The following is an 11303-nucleotide window of genomic DNA, read 5'->3' on the forward strand; positions in this document are numbered from 1 at the left end:
GGAAAAGTATGTGCAAACCTCCTAGCTGACAAAGGACTTATATCTAGACTGGATACATACTCTCAGACTCAACAGTTAATAAAACAAATAATCTAATTAGAAAATAGGCAAAAGACAAGAACAAACACTTCACTAAAAAGAATATCCATATGGTAAACAGGCACATGAAAAGATATTTGACATCATTAGTCACTAGGAAAATGAACATTAAAATATAAATAAGGTATTACTATATACCTAACAGAACGGCTAATATGAAAAATAGTGAACTTTGGTGACAACACTAAAAGCTGACAGAAATAGAGAAAATAGTTCACTCACACATTGTTGGTGGGAATCTAAAATGGTACAGCCAATCTGGAAAACAATTTGGCAGTATGGTATAAAACTAAACATACAATTATCATACCACCAGAAATTGCATTCTTGGACATGTATCCCAGACAAACAAAAACTTACTATCACACAAAAACGTAGCAGCTTTATTTGTAAAAGCCAAAACCTGAAAACCACCCAAATGTGCTTCAGGGGGTGAATGGTTAAACAAACAAGCGTGCATCCACATCCCAGAGTAACAGTATAAAAAGAATAAACTGTTGATATACACACAACTTGGACAAATCCCAAGGGAATTATGCTGAGTGAAAAGAGCCAATCCTAAAATATAACATACTGTATATTCCATTTCTGTAACATTCTTGCAACAACAACATTACAGGAATGGAGAACACATTAGTAGTTGCCATGGCTTAGGGAAGGGGCAAGGTGTGGAGGAGGGAGAATGTAATGGTGTGTCCATAGAAGGGCAACAGGAGGGACTTTGCAGTGATGGACTGTTCTGTGTCTTCAAAGTAGTGATGGATGCATAGACTTACACGTGTGAAACTGCATAGATTTAAATACACACACATGTAAAAATGAGGAAAGCCAAATAAACCGGATCGTAACAATGTCAGTTTCATGGTTTGCTATCTTTTCGTGCCATAGTTATGCAAGATGTTACCAAGGTGGAAACCAGATGAAGGGTACGTGGTACTCTACACATTTCTTGCAACTTCCTATATATGTATAATTATTTCAAAATAAGAATTTTAAACAAAAAAAGGCAGTTAGAATTCTTCATAGTTCTGTCTTTTACACATTTCCATAAACTCTTTTCAAATTATCTTTTCTACTCATTCCCATGAATTCAAATCCTGTCAAAATTCCCAAAGTCCAAAATCTGCATCCCAGCTCAGACTCGGGTCATGAGTTCCTGACCTTTATATTCACGTGGACATCTCCATTTGATGTCTCAAAAGTACTTCCAACTCAGTAAGTCAAAAAAGTAACCTGTGTCCTTCCCCAAATACCTCCTTGTCCAGTGTCCCTGATTTCCGTAAATTGTACTACCATTCACCCAACCAGAGATCTGGATAACAGCCTTGACTTTTTCCTACCCCTCATTCGTCACATTCAACTGATCTCACTATTACCTCTGGTATCCTTTTCCTTTATTTCAGACTCACTGCCACCATCCTAGTCCACTCTGTTGCCCGGAGAGTTGCAACAGTCTCTTAAATTTCTCTCCAGATCTTTCCCACCCATAACCCATATCTCTACCCAAAATCAGTCTCCCTACTAAAGTCATGTGAAGGTTTCTAAATCCTAAGTGTGGTAATATAACTCGGATATTTAAAACTCTTTAAAGGATTCCTATTACATCCAGGATCATTTCTAAAATTAAGGCTATTAGACCCTCTACTATGTGACTCTTAATCGACTTCCTTCCTCTGTGCTCCAGCCACACAGATGGTCTTTTAGTTAACATGTCACACCTCATGACCTTCACACTTACTGAAACGACCTGCACCTCTGTCTGAAACGACCTACCCACCCCCACCCCCCACCCCACTTAACTTGGTTAACTCCACTCAGTCTAATATAGGTTTAGGAAGCATTGATGTCCTTAAAAGACAGACATTTTTCTCATGTTGCACATATGGAAACTGAGGCTCAGAGAGGTTAGGGTATTTGTCCCAGGCCATATAACTGGGTAGAAGAGCATAATTGCCTAATTACAGAGCCATACCAACTTCATTATGGGCAAGTTACTTAATTACTCTGTCTTAGTTTCCTCACCAGAAAAAATGAGGACAATAATAATACTTATCTCACAAAGTTGTTATAAGAATCAAATGAGTTAATATGAAGAGAGCAGTGTGTGTTATAAAAGCACTATATAGTTACGTGCTTTCATGGTGGCAGTGGTAATGGTGACTTTTCTTATTATTGCACATTACATTTTAAAGCCCAAGAGCAAAATAAACCCTTTCCTTTTGACCCTTACAGCAGAACACCTGCTTTTTTGTTTTCTATGTCTTTAATACATTCCTATGCCCCCTTCCAGGCTCCTATCTCCACCCTCCCTTCTGGCACACCTCCACGTTTAAGTCCAAGAACTTTATAAGACATTGGGAGGAGGTTTGAGCCCACAATAGAAAGTTTTAGTTAGGTCCTACCAATGACTGAGCCTGTACAGAAAATGAGTAATGTATCACCCATTTCCCAAACTTTGACATCCTTCATCCACAGGCTCTCTCTCCCCAACACAGCGCCACAGCCTCACCCCCCAACAGAGTCCTAATAAACTTGACAAAGAGTTACCTTCAGTCACTCACCAGTCACCATCAGCAAGGTTAATAGAATACAATTCATGTTGATGCCTGAATCCTGTGCTGAGGATAAGGATGTAGTGGAAATTAACAGGCACAAAGAAAGCACAGAATTTATATCCTGCTTGGGGTTTCTGGACAGCAGAAGGTACAGGTGGAAGAACTGAGGATAAGGATTCTACAAAAGTCTGTCATCTAGCGGTATCTCCTTCCACTCTCTATCCTCGGTGTGAAAGCGGTTCACCAGTCACAGCCGCCCACCTGTCAGTAGGCACGGAGATCTTCTCAGTCTAACTGAAGCCTGCCCTATGGGAAGATGAGGTCCATGGGTCTGAACTTTATCTACCTCCTCTAGGGAAAAGAATTCCAAAGCAGGAGTCAAGTAAACCTTCTGTGGAGTTAAAAGTCATCCCAAGTTCCTCCCCTAGCCTCTCAGTTCTTTTCACCAGTTCCTTCCCCACAATGTGTGACTAGCACCCCTCCCTCTACATGTCCCATTGACCCCCTTCCTTTCTGGGCTACTCTGATGAAGCAGAGCTGTGTCCCACCCTCCTGTGTGACACTGCCCCCTCCCTTTTATGCAGGTAGTGCCTAGCCCACCCGTCCTCAGAACTGCTTCATGTACAGGTCCTGTCTCACAACTACAAATACCATTTGAACAAAAGTTCCCAACCAATACCAACATGAGTGGCTCTTGTCAGAGCTCCAAATCTGTTCTTACTACACTGCCCTCCTGTATGCAGTTCTCTCTCTCTCTCTCTCTCATTCTATCCTTTCTCTGTAGCTGCTTTTTTCAAATTGATTTTTGGTGGAAGAATATAACAAGAATATTACCTAAATAGAAAAGCAGTTAGATGACAGAATGAACCAATAATAGAATTAGAGTCTCTATAAACCTGATGGTTTGTGGAATGAGGCTAGAAGCAGATGTGTCTCCGTGTGTACAAGGAATCTGAAATAATACTAATAAAGAACTTGATAACGAAAAAATTACAAACATGAGGAAATGTTGAGGATCAAAAACACACACAAACACACACTCACACACACACTCACACACATCCATCCATAGAATTCTAAAGCTGTTTTTTCAAACAGAAAAGAACAGCTTTAAGAATGATGTCCATATCAGATATCAGTATCCTAAAAGGAAACAACTGGAGCACCTGGATGGCTCAGTTGTTGAGTGGCCAACTCTTGATTTCGGCTCAGGTCATGATCTCAGGGTCGTAGGATGGAGCCCTGAGATGGGCTCCGTGCTCAGCAGGGGAGTCTGCTTAAGGATTCTCTCTCTCCCTCTGCCCCTCCCCCTGCTCTCTCTGTCTTTCTCTCAAATAAATCTCTTTTTTAAAAAAAAAAAGATTTTATTTATTTATTTGAAAGAGAGAGAGCACAGAGGGAGAGGGAGAAGCAGACTCCCTGCTGAGCAGGGAGCCCGACATGGGGCTCAATCCCAGGAGCCTGAGATCATGACCTGAGCTGAAGGCAGCTGCTTAACTGACTGAGCCACCCAGGCACCCTTCAAATAAATAAATCTTTAAGAAAAAAAGGAAAAAATAAATGGGATTGGCAAACTACAGGAATCACTCAAAAGCTAAGGTAATATAAAAAGGTATTAGTATTAAAACAAGAAACCCCACACTTGAAAGTAGTTTGCTAGGCCTGGAAAAAAGTGTGTGGGGCAGGGTGGGTGGCGGGGAAAGAAGCTGAGGAGAGAGGGTTATGAGGACAAGATGGGATGAGGATTTACTCTACAGGCAATTGGGAACTACTGAAGAGTTTTTAAAAGGACACTGACATGATTTCATAAGCATTTTAGAAGGAAAAATAACAATTCTAAATAAAAAGGAGAATGTCAAGTTGAGCAACACCAGATGGGCACATATATTAGTTCAAGCATGACAAGATTATGGCCTGGATTAGGATGACAGCAGTGAGAATGGAAAGATAAGGATGGATTTCAGACAGTTCTGGAAGTAGGATGGTTTGAGGTTGAGTGGTGAGAAAAAGAGAGAAATCAAACAAGTGGTAGGTAGAGTTATCTCCTAAAATAAGAAAAACAGGCAAAAGAATGCATTTGAAAAGCTGGAGGAAGAAAGAGTAAAATTCTGACATGCTAAATTTCAGGAACCTAAAGCAGATGCAAAAAAATGGTTTCTAGGAGGGGGTGCCTGGGTGGCTCAGGATCAAGCGTCTGCCTTCCACTCAGGCCTGGGATCGAGCCCCGCGTCGGGTTCCCTTCTCAGTGGGAAGCTTCTCCCTGTCCCACTTCCCCTGCCTGTGTTCTCTCTCTCTGTCAAATAAATAAATAAAATCTTTATTTAAAAAATGGTGTCTAGGAGGCAGTTGTATATGTGGGACAGGAGGTCTGGGCTGGAGATACTAATTTGAAACTCATAGACAGGTAATAGTCCCCAGTACCAGCCTCCTCCAGAAAATCTGTTGTCTTTGGAAAGGCCTCAAACTCCCCTCCTGGTCCATAAGCTTTTCAAAGAAATCTAGGCCCAACAACCTCAGAGTAAAGAATATCTCTCTCTCAAGTTTCACCTCTGTTAACTAATCCTACCCTCACCACAGAAAACCTTCCACAGCTCCATCCTGTCTTTGAACCTCAAACACATTTTGTAAGCCAGCCCTACTCCCCAGTGGACCTCTGTGTTGACTGCGAGGGACAGGAAAGTATGCACCATGTCTCTTTTTCTTTTCACACTTCAGGGAATTTGTGTGAGGAAATGTATTTTTGCAAGATCTAGGAATGCCAGTTGATCAGCTGAAGCCTGGAGGACATGGTTGAAAAGCTATGTGTCTCCAATAATAAGACCTAGATTCTATTTCTAGTCTTCCCAATCATGTGTGTTTTTGAAACACTGATGTAAATTCTGTTTCAGTTCTATTATCTACAGATCAATGAAAAAATGATACCAGCCTTGTCTCCTCTTTGTAGGCTTGTTGTTCCATTGGAATGAGATTATGGGCTTAAGAGACTTTGAAGGGCTAGAGTGATACAAAGTATAATTAATTTTACATTTCAACTGACCCAATATAAAATCACCACTGGCAGCATCTATAAAGAATTTAGCTCAGTGCCTGGGATTTGGTTAAGTGCTATTAGTGAAAGTGTTCTTGTTAGAGTGTGCTCTGAATTATCCAAGGATGACCCTAGCAGTTTATTATTGGCTGAGAAATCTTTTCATTAGGTAAAAAGCCCTGACAGGTCCTGCCTTCTAAATTGTCACCAATACACAGTAGGTCCTAAATTTAATATAACCTAGAATATAGACCATTCTCCAACTGTCAAAATAACTGTTCTATGAGTGCTTTTCATTTCCATGTGTCCTTAGCTCAAAGCTGGTGATCAGGACAACAGAACAAGTTGGTGATGATGGCTCAGTGATGAAACAAACAGCGATCACAGGGAAAGATGAAGGAAGTGTAATAAAGATGGGAGGGGCTAAGGAAAAGGATAAGTATGAGGGGGTTCAGAGCAAACCCGGGGACCCCACTTGAGCTAAGGTGGCGAGTCTTATTCCCCACAGCCCTGGCCTCAGAAACTCTATATGGAAGATAAGTCCTGAGCCTAGAGCTCCCTTTCCCACAGATAGCTGATTGAGGCAGATGGGCTTTTAGGGACAGCAGGTAGAGGGACATGGATCTGGAAGTCTAAGAAACTAGGTTTTTTTTCCTTCCCTGAAAGACCCAAGAGAGGCACAATCTATCTTCCCTGGAGCAGAAGGGCCTTCATCTGTCTGCCTGGAGCCCTCTTCCTCCCCCCTGTTTTTGCCCAGAGCTGTTTTCCAATCCCATTTCATGTCCCCATACCTAACCATATCCACTGATTCTACCAGGCGTTCCTGAGGAGAACACTGTCCTGAGAGTTTCATACTCTGCTGATCTTCTGCATCTCGCAGGGAAAAATCTGGACTGCTATGAAATTTATCTTCTATTTGGGTGTCCTTGCTGGTATGTATCCATGACCTTCTACTCTGTCCTATAAGGCACAGGTTAATGTAGGCTGGAGTAAGGCAGACTGGGGTGTGCAGAGGGTACAAAAGAAGAGCCTAAGAAAACCAGTCATGGACAGAACTAGGTATCTCCCCTCCTAGACCCCACACAAAGGCTCTCAGGAGGCTGAGCCCACTCTTCCAGTGCTAAGCTACTGAGCAGGTGATGGTGCTCACTTGCCTTGGAGAATGCTCGACAATGAGTGTTCCCTGTGGTGATTCCAAAATGTGGGCCTCACCCACAGAGCAGGTCCCAGTGGAGTCACGGGGACAGAGAACTCATTTTGAAGTCTGATATCCCCCCTGTTCCAAAAGTTAAGAGACTCTGAATGCAGGGAATGAGGAAGGTAGAAATAAGATCAAACACAAGGACCTCCCTCCCTCACTCCCTGACTTCCAGGAAGTCCTTCTGATGGCAGAATGTGCTGGTGAGGCATTTCCCACCACTTCCTGACTGCCTGTGTTGCATCACTATTAGCTGTGTGGGCTTGGACAAATTAATTAAGCCATCTATGCTTCAGTTTCTTTTGTCAAAATGGGGATATTACTCCCTATATTATAGAGATGTTGTGAAAATGTTAAATAAACCCATGGAAAGCACTTAGAACAAGAGCTCAGTGCCTCTTGTCCTTACTAATAGGCCACTTTTTTCCCCTTGGGATTGCTGTGTGATCATAAAAGGGTGTGGGGAGGTATAGGCCAGGGCTTGGGAAGGATTAATGGAAGAACCAAAGACAGCCGAGGCAAGAACAGTACTTTATTTCTGACGCTACAAGCAGCCTTCCTCCCTATCTTCTCACGTGTTTTTTTTTTTTAATAATTCACTACATGTTCATATTAAAAATTTGGAAATATTAAAAAGTAGGAAAAAAGAAACATTGTTCATAATCCCACCTCTCAGTCAACACATGCTAACACTTTAAATTTACTCCCAGGCTTTATTTTATTTACTTTTGCATTTAAATGGTTTATTTTTTCCTTTGCTTGTTTTTAGACAATTGGATTACTGGATTAATGTACATATTTATTATTATTATTAACTTAATGAATGTTTATCAGTATTTCCTTTGTTTAATATTCTTTATAAATATAATTTTAATATATGTGATGTTCCATATGTTGATGTACTTTTTCATTTCAGTGCCCTACATTACTATACTGGACATTTATATTTTTAATGTTTAGCTATTATAAATAGTGCTAAAATGAGCACACATTCATAATTTTTGTCTACACTTAAATATTTCTTTAGAATGGATTCTTGGGGTTGGAATTATTAGGTCATAGGTGATGCACTATTTACACTCTTGATGCCTATTTCTAAATGTTTTTCAAACAGACAGAATTAATTCATGTCCCTACATGCAGTGAAAGAGAGTCTCTTCCATTGTACTTTCTTAGATTTTAATAGTATCAACATTAAACCAAAAAGTATTATTATAAATATCAGATAAAATGCTATGTCATTTTTATTAGAAAAAGAGGGTCAAACATTTTCACATTTCCTGGCCAGTCGATTACTTCTTTAAAATTGCTCATATTCCTTTTCAACTAGGAAACTGCTGATTGTCTTATTTGTCTTAAGACATGTCTAACCTACTATTAAGAATGTTCTATATATTAAGAATACTGATTATTTTCCCAGGGACACTTTTCTCTGCTCACTCGTCTGTGCAGAAAGAAGACCATGCTCCCTATCTGGTATACCTCAAGTCTCACTTCAACCCCTGCGTGGGTGTCCTCATCAAAAACAACTGGGTGCTAGCCCCAGCTCACTGCTACTTACCGTGAGTGCTGGGAACCCTCCCCCCCACCCCCGGAAGCAGCTGTGATTCATTCTACATCAGTGGTTCTCAAATGGAGGCAACTTTCCCTTTCAGGGTACATGTGGCAAAGTCTGAAGATAGTTTCAGTTTGTCACAATGCACTGAGGGGGTGCTGTGCTCTTGGCATCTATCTAGCAAATAGAGGCCACAGCAAGGAGGCCACTGAACATCCTACAGTGCGCAGGCCAGCCCCCACAACAATCACCCAGCTCCAAATGTCAGTAGTGAGGAAACCCGCTCCACAGAGCATGCCTCCTCAGTTCTTTCAAGTTTTTTACTGACAGTATGAATGTGTCTTATCACTTAAGGGACCAGCAGGTAACTGAGGGTGCATTCAAATTGGACAAACTGAGAATAGTTCAGTGCCCCCAGGATTAGTATCGGAAAGGTACAGTTACTACCCCTAGGCCTAAGGGGGCAAGAGGAGAGAATGGTTACAAGAAGGGGAGTGTGGAAGGGTGGGGAGGAGAGAGAGAGAGGAAGGGAGGAAGCACTGTGTGGAGGGATGGCCTGATAGGAAGCCTGGTGTGGCAACCCTGTGGGAAGGTAACTGGGAGGATAAATACTCCAACCTCATTCTCCCTCCCATTACTGCCTGGTGCTTGCTATCAACAAAACCTAATCAGAGAACAGAGGACAGGAGAATCCATTGATTTAATCTACATATATCACCTCCCAAAGGTAGAGAGCAGGATGAAGTAGGGTTGTGAGTGGATCTGATGAAGTCAACAGAGCTCCAACACTCCGGTCATCCCATTCTTTTACATCCACCAGAATGCAAATGCCCAGTTGGATAGGCTGGAGCTGGAGCGGAGGGAAAGTAATATTTCTATGCCACGCACAATTGTCCTCTCTACTACATTAAGGATACTACATGAAAACACAGTGGTTAAAAGCTCCCCCTTTACCGTGTGACTGTGGGTGAATTACTACTATGTGCCTCCATTACTTCACCTGTAAAATGGATTAAAAATAGAATCTACTTCATAGTTTTGTGGTGAGTAGTGAATGAGGTAATCCAGACTCCAGATAAAGCAACTGGCACAGTACCTGACACATTGTAACATTCAATATCATCTTTGACGACACAATGATAATGATGACAATGATCATGATGATGAGGGTGATGGTGACAGTGATTACTTCCAACCCCTTCTCCCTCCAGAAACCTGAAAGTGATGCTGGGAAATTTCAGGATCAGAGTCAGAGATGGCACAGAGCAGGCAATTAACCCCATCAAGATTATCCGCTACTGGAACTTTAGCCATAGCAACCCCCAGGATGACCTCATGCTCATTAAGCTGGAGAAACCTGCCAGACTCAATAACAAAGTCCAGCCCCTTCCCCTCGCCACCAGCAACGTCCGGCCAGGCACCGTCTGTCTACTCTCAGGTTTGGACTGGAGCCAAGACAACAACGGTGAGTGTACCCCCCACAGCAAATCAGTGGAGGAGCACCATGTCCACATAGCTGAGAAGAGAGGAGAGGAGAATGGGCAGAGACCACGAGTGGTCTAGCAAGAAGAGACCCACCCACAAGTCCAAAGCTCCTCCCTTCCCAGGAAGTTGACACACCACTACCTCCTTGAGGCTTCAGCTGCTGGAGTCACCAGGCCATCTGACTCTGAACAGAGGCCACACTGTTCCTGTCAGAGGCAGGATTCCCATTGAAGAGGCTGTGCTCCTCCCTTGCATATGGCTCATTTTGCATGTAGAAGAACCTCAGAGAACCTGAGTCAGGTCACCTCTTATTCCTCCAAGACTGGACACAGAGTAGAAAGGAAACTCTGTTTCTTAAAGAGACATAAAGGCTATTTTTAAATCCTCTAGATTAACTCTCATAGCGATGCACAAGATCATTCCCTTTTCTCATTCCTTTTCTCTTCAGACATACACCAGTGGAAATAGAGGGTAGTGGTTGGAGGGGCTACTTAACAATGGCGAACAGAAAGGCTTCTTCTATCCTGTCTTCCCTCAGGCAGACACCCTGATTTAAGGCAGAACCTGGAGGCCCCTGTGATGTCTGATAAAGAGTGTCAGAAAACCCAACAAGGAAAAAGCCACCGGAACTCCTTATGTGTTAAATTTGTGAAAGCCTTCAGCCGAATTTTTGGGGTAATCTTTTTCTCTATATTCAGTTTTCATTTGCTTGTATGTGTCTAGTTAACCAATCATGACAGTAAAAAAAAAAAAAAAAAATTAGAACACCCTCATCCTCTCACCATTTTTTTGAGAATTTGATAAGTCTGCAGCAAAGCCCCCATTGTCCTTCAGTAATGGGCCCTCCTTACAAATGTCCTTATTCATTAAAGCGTGTCATGCAGCACCTCCACTTTGCTAGATTTATTATTTATTCTTATAGCTGCAGGTCAAAATGGGCTTAAAAAAATTCAAACTTCACAATGGAAACTGGCTTCACCAGTCCAGATAAAAATGGGGTTTGACTCATTTTACATGTGAGTTCTAGAGAGGTTTTTCTCTGACTTTCTCAAGATGAAACAAGGCTAGAACTCATCTAGATCCAAAGCTAGCCAGCTTCCTGTCTCCTGATCCGGTGCTCTTTTCATGACCCAGCATGCTACCCCTGGGCAGAGCTCATCCATGTTGGGGACAAGAGGGCTCCTGTGACAAGATCTGATCATCTCTCTCTCTGTCTCCCTCTCTCTGCATGATCTCTGGTAGGAGGTGGCCGTCGCTACCGTGATCTGCAAAAACAAGCTCCAGGGGATCGAGGTTGGACACTTCATGGGAGGAGATGTCGGAATCTACACCAATGTTCACAAATATATACCCTGGATTGAAAGCATCACTAAAGAAAAATGA

At 42.2% G+C, this 11303-nt stretch overlaps 1 protein-coding gene across 1 annotated transcript; it reads left to right on the top strand.

Annotated features, from left to right (window-relative positions):
- The first annotated feature begins 949 nt into the window (after positions 1–949).
- Positions 950–11303, top strand: PRSS37 (serine protease 37). The gene is made up of 5 exons (XM_081800899.1): positions 950–1025; positions 8301–8442; positions 9647–9900; positions 10459–10595; positions 11163–11303. Exons 1-5 carry the CDS (start codon positions 950–952, stop codon positions 11301–11303), a joined length of 750 nt encoding a protein of 249 aa, XP_081657025.1.

The sequence above is a fragment of the Leptonychotes weddellii genome, chromosome 12, assembly GCF_054177405.1.
Source record: "Leptonychotes weddellii isolate Sample4059 chromosome 12, ASM5417740v2, whole genome shotgun sequence".
NCBI classification, from domain to species: domain Eukaryota; kingdom Metazoa; phylum Chordata; class Mammalia; order Carnivora; family Phocidae; genus Leptonychotes; species Leptonychotes weddellii.